A 16056-nucleotide genomic window follows, 5' to 3' on the forward strand; every position below is an offset into this window, starting at 1 on the left:
CCGTTCTGTACTGATTGATGGAGCAGACGTGTCTGCTTTGCCAGTTCGAGAATCGAGAGGAGAGCCGACAGCAGCAGCACTCGCCGTCGCCGTCGCCGTCGCAGTCGCAGACCCAGTCACACCAATAAATACAGATACAGATTAGCCAGAAACACAGACACAGAGATACAAACATACCGATTATTCAGCAGCAGAAGTAACACAAATAAATGCATGTTAGTCCCTAAAGAAGTCAAAGGAAACTTGGACGTTTGTTCCTCAGACACAGATACAGATTCAAATGTACAGTACCTGCTTGAAGATACATTAAATTTCTCGTAAATGCAAAATCGGATGCCATCGAGAAGAAAATGGAAGGCACTCCATGAATTTTGGGATCTTTGGGAATATTTCTTCAGAGAGGAAGATCGAGAGAGAGCACATAACCGTCAGCCAAAGTACAGCAACTGCACTTTTAGACACTCGCAGTTAGAGAGAGCGAGAGAGAGAGAGAGACACACACAAAAACGGAAGCGCTAAAGCAGCCATTTTGCTGGCAGACAAAAAAAAACCATGGAAGAAATATCCCAATTTACGAGAAGCGAGGAGTGGAAGAGATTTCTTTGCAGGAATGTTTTAAATTTCAAAATGTATACGAAATAAATTTTCAACTAATAAAAATAAACTTAAAACATCAGCTTACATGGTATAATAATCTATGAACGGCTATAAATTTGTATCTATAATTCAAAAATCCATTTTTTAAATCGAATGAATCTTACGATTTGCAAAAACTTGAGCACGACTCAAGAAGGTGCGTGGCTGACTAAGAAGGAATTCAAAGAATCGCATCTGGCAGAATATATCTGTCCTTCTGTTTTCTTTTTATGATTTCCCTATCCTAAATCAAGAGATAAGATTCAACTGAGGGAAACGCTTCTAGGTGAGCATTCTTGAGAACTTCAAGATACTGTGTCTTGCGTTGTTTTTTTTTCACAAAGATATTAACATTATTTGTCTAGTTTCCAGAACTTTATTAATACCATATATTAAAAAAACAGACACACACAACAATTGGCAGCAGATTTCTAGCAGATGTCATAAGATTAGGGCAATGGACCAACGTAGTGGAGGAGGAGCTCCTCCTGGCGGGGCTCAACTCTCAGGCTCCTCAGAAAAGGCCTCTGGGCTCCTCGTCGGACTCGGTGCTCTCGATGGACGGTCCCTTGTTGGCCTCCTTTTCGGCCTTGGCCTGCTCCTTGGCGGCCTTGGCGGCCTCCTTTTCGGCCTTGGCCTGCTGTTTGGCCAGCTCCTTGGCCGCCTTCTTGGCCGCCTGCTCCTCCAGCTTCTGCTGCTTGCGGGCCAGCTTCTCCTGCTCCTTCAGGGCCTTCAGACGCAGCTTCTCCTCCGCCTTATAAAGCTTCAGCTCCCGCTTGATGGCCGCCAGGTCGCTCACCTCCAGCGCCTCCTGTCCGGGCACAATCTGGGTCCAGTCATACCGCCAGCATCCGCCAATCAATGGCTCGAACCGCTGGCCGCTGGAGCAGCGCACAATGAACTTGTGGAGACCGCCCTGCAGGCTGGCCATGCAGCTGTAGTAGTAGGTGTCGTCGTGGCCAGCGTAGCGTCCCACGGCCAGGCACTCGAATTCGTCGGCCTTGCACACGGACACGTCGCGCACACAGCGGCGCAGTGTGGGCGAGAAGGCAGTCAGCGGAGGGCACACCATCTCCTGCTCTTGGAGCAGGCGCAGCAGCGGATTCCACAGGCACTTGTGGTAGCGCCTGCAGTCTTCGCCGATATGCGGAAAGAGTCCTGCCGTCTGGCACTCGAAGACGGGTACGGTGGGCGCGGGCGCGGGCTCGGGCGTAGGAGTCAAAGTGGTGCCCAGGGCTGGCTCCTCAGTGGTGGTTGCCGGTGGCTCATCGCCGGCACCAGCGGTGGTGCTCTCGGGCTGATTGGTGGTGGTCTCTGGCTCAACGGGGGCACCTGTAGTGGTCTCTGGCTCAACTGGGGCGCCTGTAGTGGTCTCTGGCTCAAGAGGAGCTCCTGTGGTGGACTCTGGCTCAAGAGGAGCTCCTGTGGTGGTCTCTGGCTCAAGAGGAGCTGCAGTGGTGATCTCGACAGCTGCTGTGGATGTCTCCTGATTGGCTGTGGTTGTTTCCTGACCAGCGGTGGATGTCTCATCCTCTGCCGTGGTTGTCTCCAGTTCAGGCGTTGTGGGTGCTTCCGTGGTCTCTTCCTCCTGGATGGTGGTGGTCGTCTCCCAGCCGCCACTGCCCTCGGTTTCCTGGCCAAGGGTTGTGGTCGTGGAATCGCTCCAGGGATCTGCCTGGCCCAGCTGGTTGCTGTCGCTGCTGCCATCGCCGCTAAGTGCCAGGATGCCGCAGGACTTTGTCAGCAGCTGCAATTGCAATTACTATTGGTCATTCCCCAGCCCAATCGTCATCCTCTCAAAATACGGATACACTTACCAAGGCGGCGCAGAGCAGCAGAATGGAAGTGGCCATCGAGAACTTTCCGCTACGGCTGGTCATCGTTCTTCGCACCGTGAATGTGGTCTCTGTGGTTTCTGTGGTTCTGGTTCTAGTTGTCGTTGTCATCGTTGCCAGTGGCTAACGTCGGTCGATCGTTGTATGAGCTAATGACACGGCCCCCGCTCGGTTATATAGCGAAAATCTTGGATGCTGTGCGAGGCGCTCGCCTTATCTATCGGGGCTTAGCACCTTGCCTTCGCATCGTCTCCATAGCCCAGAGATACTGCTGTGGGTACGGTTGCGGGTAGCGTGTTACGGGTTACGGGTAACGGGTATATGGTGCAAATAAAAAATGTGCTGCTCCCCGCTCTCTGACGTCTCCGGATAAATTGCAAAATACAGTTGTAAACCACTTAACCCACACCTCGCACCACCTCCTAGTCCACGGATATGAAACGGAAGTGTGTAAAGATATCACGGTGATAGATCTCTCTCTCTGTCTCTTTCCCTATCTCTTTCTCTGCCTTTGTTTCCCCGGAGATAAGTATCCCCAGCGTTGGGGTGTGGAGGTCAAGATAGGACTGTTTGCACTCAGATTTTGCTACTGTTTTTGATTAATATCACACATCACATCACGATACGGATACGATACGATATGTCCGAGGGACGGAATAACAAAAACACACCCAAAGAGTATGACGCATCCTCCGTGAAGCTTAAGAAAGATACCCACCATTCTAATCAGTGGGATCAACTGTCTATCTTTTGATATATCTAAATATCTATCTATATCAGCTTTTGGAAGACTGTGTGGAAAATTACAAAAAAGTACAGATGGAAATGCAGGTGAAGTACGTAAATACATCTGTTAAAGGCATTTGTTAAAGGTTCATTCTGCTCTGCTTCTAAAATGCATCTTTCATTTCTATCTTTCAATATGAATAATGATTATTTCATTATCTAAACCTGCTCTCCATGGAGCTCATGGATCTACTCCAAACCTGTCATCCCCCAGTGAGGCAGCACACCTATCTGGAGACAGATATGATAAATTGATTAGCAGCACAAATTTCCCATTAGTGAACAGAAACCATTCCATACGAATGACACGAACAGCTACCATTCGTCACGAATGGTTCTGGTATTTACACGATGGAAAAATATTACAGATGTGCTAAGAATAGTTTGGCTAGAAAGGATTTTATTTAATAATAAACTCCAATTAAAACGATCTTCGGAAGTGAATCATCCGTTTTTTTGAATTGAATGCGAAAATTGCCACTCTTAATGTACTAAATGTGGGTCCTAAGATTCTATCTTCTATCTTGGATATTCCATATCGAAAAGTATTCCAAATCAATCCCAAACACAGATTCCACACAACACACAATGGTTGACCCCATTTTGGGGGGCAAAAGAATACTCATACAATGCCATCCACAAATGAGTATTTTTCATTTATCTGCGTGTCGACCAGTGCCTAATCATTTGGCTCGTCTATGGCTATGGGTATGGGTATAGCTATGGCTCTGCGTACGTCTGGCCATAAACATAATCCTCTGCTGACGATGGAGCTGTGGGGCTGTGGTCTAGCATCTGCCTGACGGAGTTGCAGGCAAAAACGCTTTGCATATCTGACGTTAATCTCACGCCTACACATGCAGCAGATAAATATATAGCAAAGATAGGGATACGATGTGGTGGTACGGGTACGGGTACGGGTATCTCTGGTGGTGGATGAGTGATAAGAGTTGATTGTTATCAGAACCGAACCGAACTCTCGGCGTCTGCTGGCAGGGCGTCTCTGTGTGTGGGTGAGCTTTCTGTTGGCCATTACCTAAGCGGATTTGTGGCTTGGTAAATGATGATGCCTGCTCACGGCTAGACGGATTGGACCGCATACAAATTCATAGAACGCCCAGCAAACGGATACGGATACGGATACGGATACGGATACACGGATCTTCTTCTTCGGCCAAAAGCAGCTTTCAGAGGGATGGCAACACCCAAAGGGAGGGACAGAGATACGGAGTACATGGCAACGCCGACAGGAATAACGAGTGTGGGCGTGGGTGTGGGTGTTCGCCGACCCACTGCCCGGGCCACTGCTGGCATCCAGCGACGGCGAGTGGTCAAAAAGCACATCCAACAGAAGTACATGCTCTGCGGCTTTGCCATCCACGTAAATCGCATTAAAATCTCGTCTCTTTATCTTTCAGTCTCCATTTTAATGTCTCTCCTTCTCACTCTTTCTCACTCTCTCTTGCAGGCCTTTCTGGCAACGCCCGCATACCTGTATGGCAACGTTGTGGAGTCGGACAAGGATCTGGTGCTGCGTATATGGCCCGCGATCGTCTACCAGGCCACGGGCGAGCTCTGCCGCTCGATCATGGAGCATCTGGACACAGAGTATGGGGGTCGCTCCAGGGAGACGACACAGTACCGGAGGGTTTTCCTGCTGGCCACCCTCATCGCCTGCTTGTCGCTGATGGTCAGCGGCATACTGTTCTCTTCCGCCTGGATAGTGGTCACCACCACCACGCAGGCGGTGGCCATAATCTTCTATGGATGCTTTGCAGGCATTGGCTCCAGCCTGTATCTGTGGAAGACCCATGTCATACTGGAGGCAGTGCGTCCGCGGGAGGACAAATACGTGCGCAAAACGATTCACCTGTGCGGCGAGGCCTTTTGCCAACTCTTCCTCTCGTTCGTCTTCACCAGCCTGCGCACCCTCTATGGCACCGCCCAGTCCATCGTCCTGATGTCCGCCCTGCTGGTGAACCTCATCCCCCTCAGCCTGATCATCACCAAGCACCGGGAGGATGCTTTCACAACCAAACGAATATCGGTGATCAAGGCGGAGACGGGGTTTGCCGCCCTGCCGCTGCGAGCGGCGTTGGCCGCCAACCTGGTGGCCGACCAGATGGACGGCCTGGAGACGCTCTCCTGGCGAAATCCTGCCACCGAGATGGTCGCCATGGTGGGGGGGCCCACGCCCGGGGCCGCTGTGGTGGCCGCCGCCGTCGTCGACACGCATAGCAACTATATGCTAGCCACGGACGAGGCGTATGTCACGTACGTGAATCCCAATGGCGTGGAAATCATGGAGATCATACCCGAGGAGGATGAGACGGTGTCCATGATGCGCTCCAGCAATGCCACCATCGACAACTATGGGATGTCCGTGTCCCAGATGTCACACAAGTCCCTCTCCAACGGCCGCCTCTATCCGCCGCAGTCTCCGCTCAATCCCCACCCGGGCACGGGCACGGGCAACTCCTCTCCGCTGCCACCAAATCATGCCAATTTGGTGAGTCGTCGGACATGTCCGCCCCTGCTAGTGCATGGCTAATGCTCCCCCATTGCTCTGTAACCCCGAACAGCATCGCATTCGTCGAATGTCGCGGGCTGTGACCTCGCACCTGTGGTGGAATCTGCTGGACAAGATCGCCATGCCGCTGCAGCAGGCGCTGCTCGTGCCGCAGCTGTATGCCACCACCCTGCTCCTGTCCGCCGACATCTTCAGCTATGTGATGTGCCTGACCGTGTTGCCTGGACTGGCGGTGACCCATCATGCGCTCAAGAATGCCGAAATTCCATTCTTGTTCTCGCTGCTGGCCTTCCCCTGGATGTGCTTCTCGCTGATGACGCCGCGCTTCGGGACGAGCCTCTACAAGCACAAGCTCCAGTGGCACACCATGGGCAGCATCTGCAAATGCCTGGCCCTGACCTGTGAGTGTCTGTGAACACTAGCCTGAAAACAAGCCCCTTACCCCTTACCCCTTCCCTCCACAGTCATCAGCTTCTCCACGTCCAAGCTGCTGCTGAGCGTCTCGGCTGTACTGCTGGGCTTTGGCCAGGTGGTCACCGCCTTTCTGCAGGAGCTTGTCTTCCAGATGGGGATGACGCGGGCCAATTGGACCGCCATCCGGCGGCCAGTGCACTTCACCAACGGCCTACTGATCCTCGTCTGGGGCGCTATGGCCCACTGGGTGGTCGTGCGGTACTCCTTCCAGGCCACAGTGGGCCTCGCCGGGGCCCTCTATGGTGCCACAACGCTGCTCTGGAACTTTCTTTTCTTCTGCTGCCAGGGCAGCGATTAAGTCCGGACCGGTCCGGTCCGGTCCGGTCCTCCTCATCCTCCTCCTCCACCTACTTCGCGTCCGTATCTCTTGGAGTTGTCGTTGTTCTCGTGCTTTCGGTTGTAGCTCGTTGGTGATATTACAAAATAAAGAAATTAACTAAAGAAAGTTAGCAGGGCGATTACAAAAGGACAATGACACGCCCACATCATCCCACATATGGGACACAGCGACACCTGTTTTACCGTTGGCATCATTCAATTTGTATGGGCCAGAACATGTGCCGCGGAACGAGCAACAATGATAAGAAACATTTATTGGATATTATAGAGTTGCGGAAATGTTTGTCATTCCAGGCTCTAATGAATGCAGAAACTAGTCAATCTCTGTTTAAAAGGTATTTCTACGATATTTTGAAGGTAGTGTTCTTCTTACAGAGACCATGAATTGGTATCGGGGTCAGGATTTATATACAAGAAACTAATCAAATGCATTAATACGTCTAAAACATATCAATTTGAGAAAATTTATTTGTTAATTACGTTTTAAAACAATTTCGAAAACAGTACATTCATATGAAACTATCGAAATAGGATATAAAAAAGCCCATACTCCGGTTGACAAAATTGATCAATAGGAACGATTACTCTCTTAGGTTTTTTTTTTACCTCTTTCGCTAAAACCTTTTTTTAGACAAAATTCAATAGCAGCAAGTATTTAAAATAAGCCGGTCAAAATTGATTCATCAATCGGGCAAAATTATATGTTCAGGTATGGAAGTCCTAGCTAGCTAGTAATATCAAATCAAATATCAAAATCGAGGAATATTATTTCCCATCATTGATGGAGAACGATTAACCCATCGTAGACCAAGCGGGTATTTTAATATCCCACTGAAAATAATGAAAATTGAATCATTGTTTTTTTTTAAGTTCAGAAGAAAGATGGCATGGAGCTACAAAAAGATTTGACAATCAGTAATATTTTCCTCCATTTACCTCAAGTCGTTGAACTGTTTAAATAGATTTCTTATAATATATTATAATTTCTTATCGATATACGAGACGCTATATTGTTGTTGAGGCACTAAAATTAAGGCAAAAAAAATCAAAGCAATCGCCGTTGCAGAAAAACAAGTCAAGTATTCAAAACAAGAAAATTGATTCATTAATCGGAATTAAATTATGTGGGCAGGGCTGAATATTCCACGGATTATAAAAGAACAGGGAATATGTATAATAGGAATTGAATTTCGCAGTATATTTACAGTATATTTTTAAAATGAGACGGTATATTTCTGAGGGTCGGTCACACTGATTTTCTTGCCACCATGTCTAGCTCACACACCTTGCAAATTTTATACTTTTCATAGTATTTTCTAGTACTTTCCAGTATATTTAAAGACGCGTTATGGACTTACCACTCTTGTCCAATGTAGCAATGTAGAAACCGTGTAGAAATTCCGCTCAGAGCCATGTCACAGGCCACATCGAATAGTAATTCATGATCAGCATCGAATTCCTAATCGATGGTGCTTATATAAAAAACAAGGCCAACATATTTTTGAAACGTACACATTTCCCCTTCAGGCGCTACCTTTGGTAATTACATGCCAATGTAGTTAATATGTAGCAAATGTATAGTTAGCGCGTAGTTAGCATGTAAGAAAATTCATTTAATGGAAATTGTTGTTGACTGGTTTTTCTTAAAACTTATTTTATAAGCAATGCAATACAGATGAGAACCAGTTAAATTGAACCAGTCTTGTAGGAAATTAATTTAATAATAAGGTAAAATTATGCGTTCACACTTGAGGGTCCTAGTTAACTAGTAATATTCAACCGAACACAAAAGTCGAGGAATGTGATGGGTTTATGAATACAAATAATTTGTCAGTATATTTTTGGTATGTTTTGGAACTGTGACGTATGTCGGTATACTTCTGAACGTCCACCTGAACGCGAGCGATGTGAGAAAGGAGAAAAAATGAGTTAGACAGAAATTTGACTTGTTAGTGTATTTCAATTTTTAAACAATTTTTCAAGCGGTAAGTAAACAATGCACCACACACACAAAAAGCGTGAAAACAGTGGGGGGGGAGGGAAACAATGTTAAGAGCGGCGGCGAACGTTGGTATGCGCGAAAAGCGGGAAGCCAGAAAGGCGTCTGGAAGTCGGGGGTAAAAAAACAAACTTGCAGCCGGCATGCACTGCACACAAATTTTTTGTTGTCTCTCATTTGGCATTAAAAAAGGCAAGGGTTTTCGGATGCGTGGCTAAAAAGAATTGTTGTACATAACAGCACGAGTAAAATGTCAATTTTTTCTGATCACTTGCAGAATTTGTGTGCAGGTGAAAACCAAAACTACACCCGTATGTCGCATAATCCCGAGGACTTCGGGCAATCAGAAAACGCGCAAAACGATTTTCCTAGCAATGGATCCGCCGAAATCTGCTATGCATCGAACTCCACGCCGACCCTAGTTGTGGCAGACATCGGCACCATACAGGAGGCGGGGAACAAAGACAATCTCGATGCTCATGAAAATTGTAATGGGAACGGCAATGAGCCACTATATACACAAATACACGCAGAACAACACTTTGGCGTACAAATAAAGCCAGAACCACAACCACAGCCAGAGAAACAGCAGAAGAAGCAGCTGGCGCCCGAACACACACATCCGAATCCGCATCCAAGTGATCCATGTGAGCTGGTACCGACTGGTCTTGGTGCTTTCGAGATATCTGGCAACGCTGCCCCACCAGACCTTTCAGAAGACTGTAAAACAGAAAAACCGCAGAAACCCGATAATATCGTAAAACTGAACGACGACAACGAGCAGCAGCAGGAGCCCGAACGTCCGCATCCGATTGATCCGATTGTGAGGGTATCTGGCACCGGTATAGAAGACTCGCAGACAGAGGGACAACAGAAACCCGATAATATCCAACCGGAAAGAACATTGAACAACAACGATCCGCAGAAGCCTGCAACTATCTCGGTGGACAGTACAGCGCCCTCGATTGGGGTTATTGAAATAGCCGATGAGCAGGACCTGCTGTTAGATTCAAACCGTGTATCTCCCGATTATACACGTAGAAATAAAGTGCGCGAGTGGCTCAGCGAAGAAGGAAGACAAGACCTGGAAGACTCTGAGGAAGAAGCGGAGATCGAGTTGGAACTGCAGCTATTGAAATATCCCTTAACACCCTATTACGTAGCCGAAAAACAGCAGAAGCAGCAGCAGGCGCCCGAACACACACATCCGAATCCGCATCCAAGTGATCCATGTGAGCTGGTACCGACTGGTCTTGGTGCTTTCGAGATATCTGGCAACGCTGCGCCACCAGACCTTTCAGAAGACTGTAAAACAGAAAAACCGCAGAAACCCGATAATATCGTAAAACTGAACGACGACAACGAGCAGCAGCAGGAGCCCGAACGTCCGCATCCGATTGATCCGATTGTGGGGGTATCTGGCACCGGTATAGAAGACTCGCAGACAGAGGGACAACAGAAACCCGATAATATCCAACCGGAAAGAACATTGAACAACAACGATCCGCAGAAGCCTGCAACTATCTCGGTGGACAGTACAGCGCCCTCGATTGGGGTTATTGAAATAGCCGATGAGCAGGACCTGCTGTTAGATTCAAACCGTGTATCTCCCGATTATACACGTAGAAATAAAGTGCGCGAGTGGCTCAGCGAAGAAGAAAGACAAGACCTCGAAGACTCTGAGGAAGAAGCGGAGATCGAGTTGGAACTGCAGCTATTGAAATATCCCTTAACACCCTATTACGTAGCCGAAAAACAGCAGAAGCAGCAGCTGGCGCCCGAACACACACATCCGAATCCGCATCCAAGTGATCCATGTGAGCTGGTACCGACTGGTCTTGGTGCTTTCGAGATATCTGGCAACGCTGCGCCACCAGACCTTTCAGAAGACTGTAAAACAGAAAAACCGCAGAAACCCGATAATATCGTAAAACTGAACGACGACAACGAGCAGCTGCAGGAGCCCGAACGTCCGCATCCGATTGATCCGATTGTGAGGGTATCTGGCACCGGTATAGAAGACTCGCAGACAGAGGGACAACAGAAACCCGATAATATCCAACCGGAAAGAACATTGAACAACAACGATCCGCAGAAGCCTGCAACTATCTCGGTGGACAGTACAGCGCCCTCGATTGGGGTTATTGAAATAGCCGATGAGCAGGACCTGCTGTTAGATTCAAACCGTGTATCTCCCGATTATACACGTAGAAATAAAGTGCGCGAGTGGCTCAGCGAAGAAGAAAGACAAGACCTCGAAGACTCTGAGGAAGAAGCGGAGATCGAGTTGGAACTGCAGCTATTGAAATATCCCTTAACACCCTATTACGTAGCCGAAACTGGGCGAGAGAAGAGGCTTTCGACCAAGGAACACTTCGCAGCGGAAAAAGGAGCGGGTGTGGAGCTCAAACGAAAGAAGCAGGAGGAAGAGGAACTGCTGCCGTGCAAGAAAATTAGCAAGTATCGTTCCTGGGTGGAGGGCGGTAGCAAGGATTCTTTTCCAAATCTTTCCAACCCATTAAACAAGGACTGGCCCCAACAGAATAACGTCTCATCCACGTCTGAGAGAGAGGAGGAAGGATACGAGGAGCACGAGGTGCTTCAGTCCCACTCCAAGGAAGAAGAGTTCCAATATATCTCTGATACAGAGACAGAGTCAAGGTCAAACGAATACGAGATCCAGGAAATTACCGAGTCAGACGAAGAAAGGGTCCAAGCGGGTTTTTCCCCGCCTTTATCTCTGGCAGGGGACTCTGAGACGAATAAAGAGGACGCGACTTCGTCGTTGTCCAAGGAGGAATATCCTTCGGCAAACATCGACGCACTAATCCCTGTAGGAGGCGACGAGAAGAAGGCGACTCAGTTGTGGGACCCAGAGAAATATCCCTCGGCAGGCACGAACGCCGAGCAGGAGGCTCCCGTGTACCTCACGCTTGAGCCGGCAAAAGAGCTTCAGTCACAAGAGATTGCCACCGAAGAAGAACAAATAAGAAGCGAGCTCCCACACGAGACTGGATCGAGCAGCACGTGCGAGACAATATACGAGGACCTGGATACTAAAGGCGCTTACTACATTATACACACGCTTAAAAAGCCAGCAGAGGACCTGCATTTGCAAGAGATTGACGTTGAACAGAATTTACACTCCTACCAGTCAACGGCTAGAGAAGAGGAGGCATTCAAACAGATCCTAGAGTCCTACCAGTCAACGGCTGGAGAACAAGTTGTGCAGCAGAGCATCCCAACAGAGGCTCAGCAGCAGAGTCATCCCCCAATCGAACAGCAGCTGCCAGAGGCCGAGTCTGTATTAAATTTGCGGACAGAGGCGGCACTGTCATTGCTTCTTCCTAAAGAGGCACTTGCCGGCCCCGCAGATCTCGTGGAATCACCACAGCCTGGTCCTTACCCAGCCATCGAAGCTCTTGTGGAATCACCACAGCCTGACCCTCACCCAGCCATTGATGCCGTTGAGGAGGACACAAAAGGAACCCAAACAGATTTTGACGAAGGCATTTTTGAGGTTCCAGATCCACTACAAGAACAAGAACAGAAGCGCCATATCGTTGAGGACCTTTACGTGGCTCTCTATCACATTGGAACGACAATCAATCGGATTCCAAAGACTCCCACCGCCGACAACCTGATCGACATTGCCATCAGCAAGGACAGAGTCTTTGAGCTGTGGAAGAGGCTGCTGGTGGAGTTGGAGCACGAACTGTCCCCCGACGAATTGCCCCCACTGATAGCCTTGCACGAGGACATTGCTTTCGCCAAGAAACTTGAAAGCGATTCGATGGGCTTGGAGTTCTTAAACAAACTACGTAAAATCTTCAGCTGGACACATGCGAAAGATGAAACTGCCACTGAAGTAGCCGGAACCGGCGCCGGAATAGACACCACACAGAATCTTCGGTAAGTAAAGAGACCTATATAGAGAATATATTATATATCTGTGAATACCAAACCCACATTTATAACATATATATATAATGTGCTCTCTGTTCATCCAAGCAGCAGCGAAGAGCGTCGCGTGGCAGCCGGCACCGTCGACGGAACTGACACTCCAGCACCACATTTCTACAATACTTCCAGGAAGCGTTCGTAAGTATTTCAATTGATTCTCCTTAATAAAGTTAACCTAGTATTTATACTCATTTGCTTTGGTTTGTATTAGTTATAGTGCCGAAGAACAAGAGAGCTCTTTTTTCAAGTACCGCCGTGTGGACAGCACATTTCCCCGTTACATTACGAATCCGATTGCCGAGGACATGCCCACCACCACCGAGTCCATGGCAGATCAGAAACCAGGGCCCGTGTCCCGTTTGCAGACCCCCTCGTCGGGCAACAAGCGTCTGTCCATATTCAATGAACCGCGCAGCGCACAGCATATCATCCGCTATCAAGGCCTCAGCAGCACCCACATTGACTTGTCAGACGATGATGAGTCGCCAGTCAATGGCTCCATCTTCCAGTCGTTCGGCCGTGGACGTACCACTGCCTCCTCAACCGATTGGCTGCTAAATGGTCAGTCCTCATCCCAAGGTAATGGTGCTGCTCATCCCTCATCGATTGTACGCCGCTCGTATGCGGATGCAGTGCGCCTGGGCCAGGGTGGCAGTGGCTTCATCGAGCATGTACAGTCCGGCATGAATGGGCATCAGCATCACCCTCATGCCGTGCGCGGATCCCACAACGACAGTCTGCTCATTCACGAGGAACGTCGCTCGGAGCGCGAGCAGTATAATAATCTTCTCCACAACGTAGCCTACAATGAACTCCGATCAAACCAATTCAGTCGGGCAAACCCTCCGCCGCTTTTGCCGATCATGAACTGGAGCTCCATGCCCAAGAAGAACACAGAAGAATACAGAAGTCTGTTGGAAATCGCCAAGCAGACGGCCAAGACACAGCGCCCAAGGTCGCAGGCACCGGCACCAGCACCACCGCCGCCGCCACCGATGCTGCGCACGACGGTCTGTGAAGTAAATTCTAGTGACAGCAACTCTGGAAGCGGCAGTCCGCCGCCCGCTCAAACCACGGAAGCTGCTGCACAGCCCGTCATAATCGATCTGGACGATAGCTCCAGCGAGCAGAAACAGTGAGTGGAGGAGAAAGAGAGTTCTTGAGTAATTTATGATTATGTTTTCCTTCCTTAGGTCTGCGAAAAGCGAAACAGAGAATCAGAAGCGAATCCAGGCAATGCAGAAGCGCTTCAGCGAAAGCATATTCTTCCGCGATGATTTCGAGCAGACGTTCAGACAGCGCGAGCAGCGCCAACGCGCTGAAGCGGACCATAAGCGTCAGCTGGCTTGCATCGCGTACGTATATCTATCCGTATCGGTATCGGTATCTGTATCCGTATCAATTTAAGCTATCAATTTAATGTCTCTTAATGTGTTGTCAGGGCCGAAAAGGTAACCGAAGTGCGTCGCAGTCTGGAGGGTTCATTCCGCTGGACCATCTTGAAATGCCACATGGGATGTGTGCCCTTATTGATGGACTTCGGTGCGAAGGAGGAAGACGAGAAGGAAATTGAGTTTATTCCACTCGTCGATGAGCAGTTGCAGAAGCTGCAACGCATAGTGACAGGCCCAGATGATGCTGTAAGCGATGCCATCTATAATATATCTATATACAGATTTCTGATTCGAATATGATCACTGTCTCGCTCTATTCCATGCGATATTACCTCATCCTTCTAATGCATGTGTCTGTCCTGTTCTTATCTGTTTGCAGCCTGTTATCAGCAAATATGGGCTTACAATTACTAAAAAGGATATTCGCACACTGACCGGCCTCTTCTGGCTGAACGACGAAGTGATCAATTTCTATATGAATCTGCTCACCGAACGTTCGCAGCAGAAGAAGGGAATTCTGCCCAGTGTCTACGGCATGAACACATTCTTTCTGCCACGCCTCATCAAGGTTGGGTTCGATGGTGTGAAGCGCTGGACGCGTAAGATTGATGTGCTGAGCAACGACATCATTCCAGTGCCTGTGCACTGCAATGGTATGCATTGGTGCATGGCCATCATACACTTGAAAAACAAGACCATCTTCTACTACGATTCGCTTGGAAAGCCGAATCACATCGCCCTGGATGCCCTTAAGAACTACATTATGGCCGAGTCACTAGACAAGCGCAAGGAGCCATACGACATGAGCGGCTTTAGGATTGAAAATGTGTTGAATGGCCCGCAACAAACGAACGGATCAGACTGCGGTGTGTTTAGCTGTATGACAGCCGAATATATAACTCGGGGAAAGCCGCTGACATTCAATCAGGAGCACATGAGCTATTTTCGTAAGAAAATGATACTGGAGATTGTTCATGGGCAGCTGTGGAAATAGTACTCGCCAAAAACACACACTACAGTCTACACACTTATGGAATTAAGCAATACAAAAGAAATAGGGAATAAAATTAGGAATAGGACTCTTTTGCAGGAGGACTTCCCCAACACACACTTGCAAACATAATTTATTGACTTAGTTGTCGAAAAACTACACGAAAGAAAAAAACGAAACAAAATGAAATCATGGGACTTGAATCCGTCTAAATCGTGGGATCTAGCCACGCACGCAGCCCAATATGCAACAAGAATCCCCATCCGCTCCCATCCCTCAGTTGAACAAATACTGAGTTACAAAGTTACTAAATCTATGGTCCATGAACCAAAGGAAGCTCCACAACATAATTAAACTTGAATACACATTAATTAGTACATTAGATTAGCATGGGGGTTCAATATAAATAAGAAATATAATATGTAACAATAATACACAATTGTATAATATATATTATTTAAATACAAATCTTTAATACGTGACTTCGATTTGATCTTTGTAGTTACTACTCTTTTTACAGAGACCAATAAAAACAGTACACTAATCAAAGGCTTGAATAGGTCTAAGATATTTCAATCTGAGAAGAAGTGATTACTAATGTTTCAAATAAGCTTGGAAAACAGAATTTTAATGTTATTTAAATGAAATAGGATATAAATGATGTCCTTACTCGTAGCTGATACCTGTTGACCAGCAACAGTGACATAACATTCCGTTTACGCTTCGACTTTATTTGTTGAAACCTTATTTTAGAAAAAATGCAATAAAAAGGAATAATTAAAATTAGCATATCTTGTAGAAAATCGATGTATCAATCGGGCAAAATTATGTGTTTGGGTATGAAAGTCGTAGCTAGCTAGTAATATCAAATCGAATATCAAAATCGAGGAATATGGTTTCCCCGACTAACCAATCGCAGACATTTTAATATTCCACTGAAAATAATGAATATTGAATAATTTTAGCGCAGTTCTGGTTAAAGATAACATGTTCTTTTAAGTTCAGAGGAAAGATGGCATGGATCTACAACAAGAATTTACAATCAGTAATATTTTCCGCCCTTTACCTCAGCCGAGGGGGCTTAACTGGGCTAAGTTCGTTTGTTCATC

At 47.6% G+C, this 16056-nt stretch overlaps 3 protein-coding genes across 4 annotated transcripts; 2 read left to right on the forward strand and 1 right to left on the reverse strand.

Moving 5' to 3' along the window:
* Positions 1-996: 996 nt before the first annotated feature.
* Positions 997-2626, reverse strand: LOC108165063 (mucin-5AC). Its single transcript, XM_017301111.2, has 2 exons — positions 2454-2626; positions 997-2383 (listed from the first exon to the last, which is right to left on the reverse strand). The coding sequence occupies exons 1-2, from the start codon at positions 2580-2582 to the stop codon at positions 1151-1153; spliced, it is 1362 nt and encodes a 453-aa protein (XP_017156600.1). The 5' UTR covers positions 2583-2626; the 3' UTR covers positions 997-1150.
* A 1616-nt stretch (positions 2627-4242) lies between these two features.
* On the forward strand, positions 4243-6699 carry LOC108165139. The gene is made up of 4 exons (XM_017301204.2): positions 4243-4638; positions 4726-5766; positions 5840-6188; positions 6252-6699. The coding sequence occupies exons 1-4, from the start codon at positions 4453-4455 to the stop codon at positions 6557-6559; spliced, it is 1884 nt and encodes a 627-aa protein (XP_017156693.1). The 5' UTR covers positions 4243-4452; the 3' UTR covers positions 6560-6699.
* Positions 6700-8475: 1776 nt separating this feature from the next.
* LOC108159778 lies at positions 8476-15435 on the forward strand. 2 transcript variants are annotated; one of them, XM_017293342.2, is made up of 7 exons: positions 8476-8585; positions 8877-12511; positions 12611-12700; positions 12774-13697; positions 13756-13917; positions 14004-14202; positions 14336-15435. In XM_017293342.2, the coding sequence occupies exons 2-7, from the start codon at positions 8913-8915 to the stop codon at positions 14948-14950; spliced, it is 5589 nt and encodes a 1862-aa protein (XP_017148831.2). In that variant the 5' UTR covers positions 8476-8585; positions 8877-8912; the 3' UTR covers positions 14951-15435. The 2 variants fall into 2 exon arrangements, with proteins under 2 accessions (XP_017148831.2, XP_017148840.2); XM_017293351.2 differs by having other exon boundaries at positions 12614-12700.
* Positions 15436-16056: the final 621 nt, after the last annotated feature.

This window comes from Drosophila miranda, chromosome XL (genome assembly GCF_003369915.1).
Source record: "Drosophila miranda strain MSH22 chromosome XL, D.miranda_PacBio2.1, whole genome shotgun sequence".
Lineage (NCBI taxonomy): Eukaryota > Metazoa > Arthropoda > Insecta > Diptera > Drosophilidae > Drosophila > Drosophila miranda.

Coding starts and splice junctions, on each gene's coding strand:
- LOC108165063 (XM_017301111.2), bottom strand. CDS start 2,582: ATGACAACGACAACTAGAACCAGAACCACAGAAACCACAGAGACCACA. Junction 2,384..2,453: donor TGCTGCTCTGCGCCGCCTTG/GTAAGTGTATCC, acceptor TTGCAATTGCAG/CTGCTGACAAAGTCCTGCGG.
- LOC108165139 (XM_017301204.2), top strand. CDS start 4,453: ATGGCAACACCCAAAGGGAGGGACAGAGATACGGAGTACATGGCAACG. Junction 4,639..4,725: donor TCTGCGGCTTTGCCATCCAC/GTAAATCGCATT, acceptor TCTCTCTTGCAG/GCCTTTCTGGCAACGCCCGC. Junction 5,767..5,839: donor CACCAAATCATGCCAATTTG/GTGAGTCGTCGG, acceptor AACCCCGAACAG/CATCGCATTCGTCGAATGTC.
- LOC108159778 (XM_017293342.2), top strand. CDS start 8,913: ATGTCGCATAATCCCGAGGACTTCGGGCAATCAGAAAACGCGCAAAAC. Junction 13,698..13,755: donor AGCTCCAGCGAGCAGAAACA/GTGAGTGGAGGA, acceptor TTCCTTCCTTAG/GTCTGCGAAAAGCGAAACAG. Junction 14,203..14,335: donor TGACAGGCCCAGATGATGCT/GTAAGCGATGCC, acceptor ATCTGTTTGCAG/CCTGTTATCAGCAAATATGG.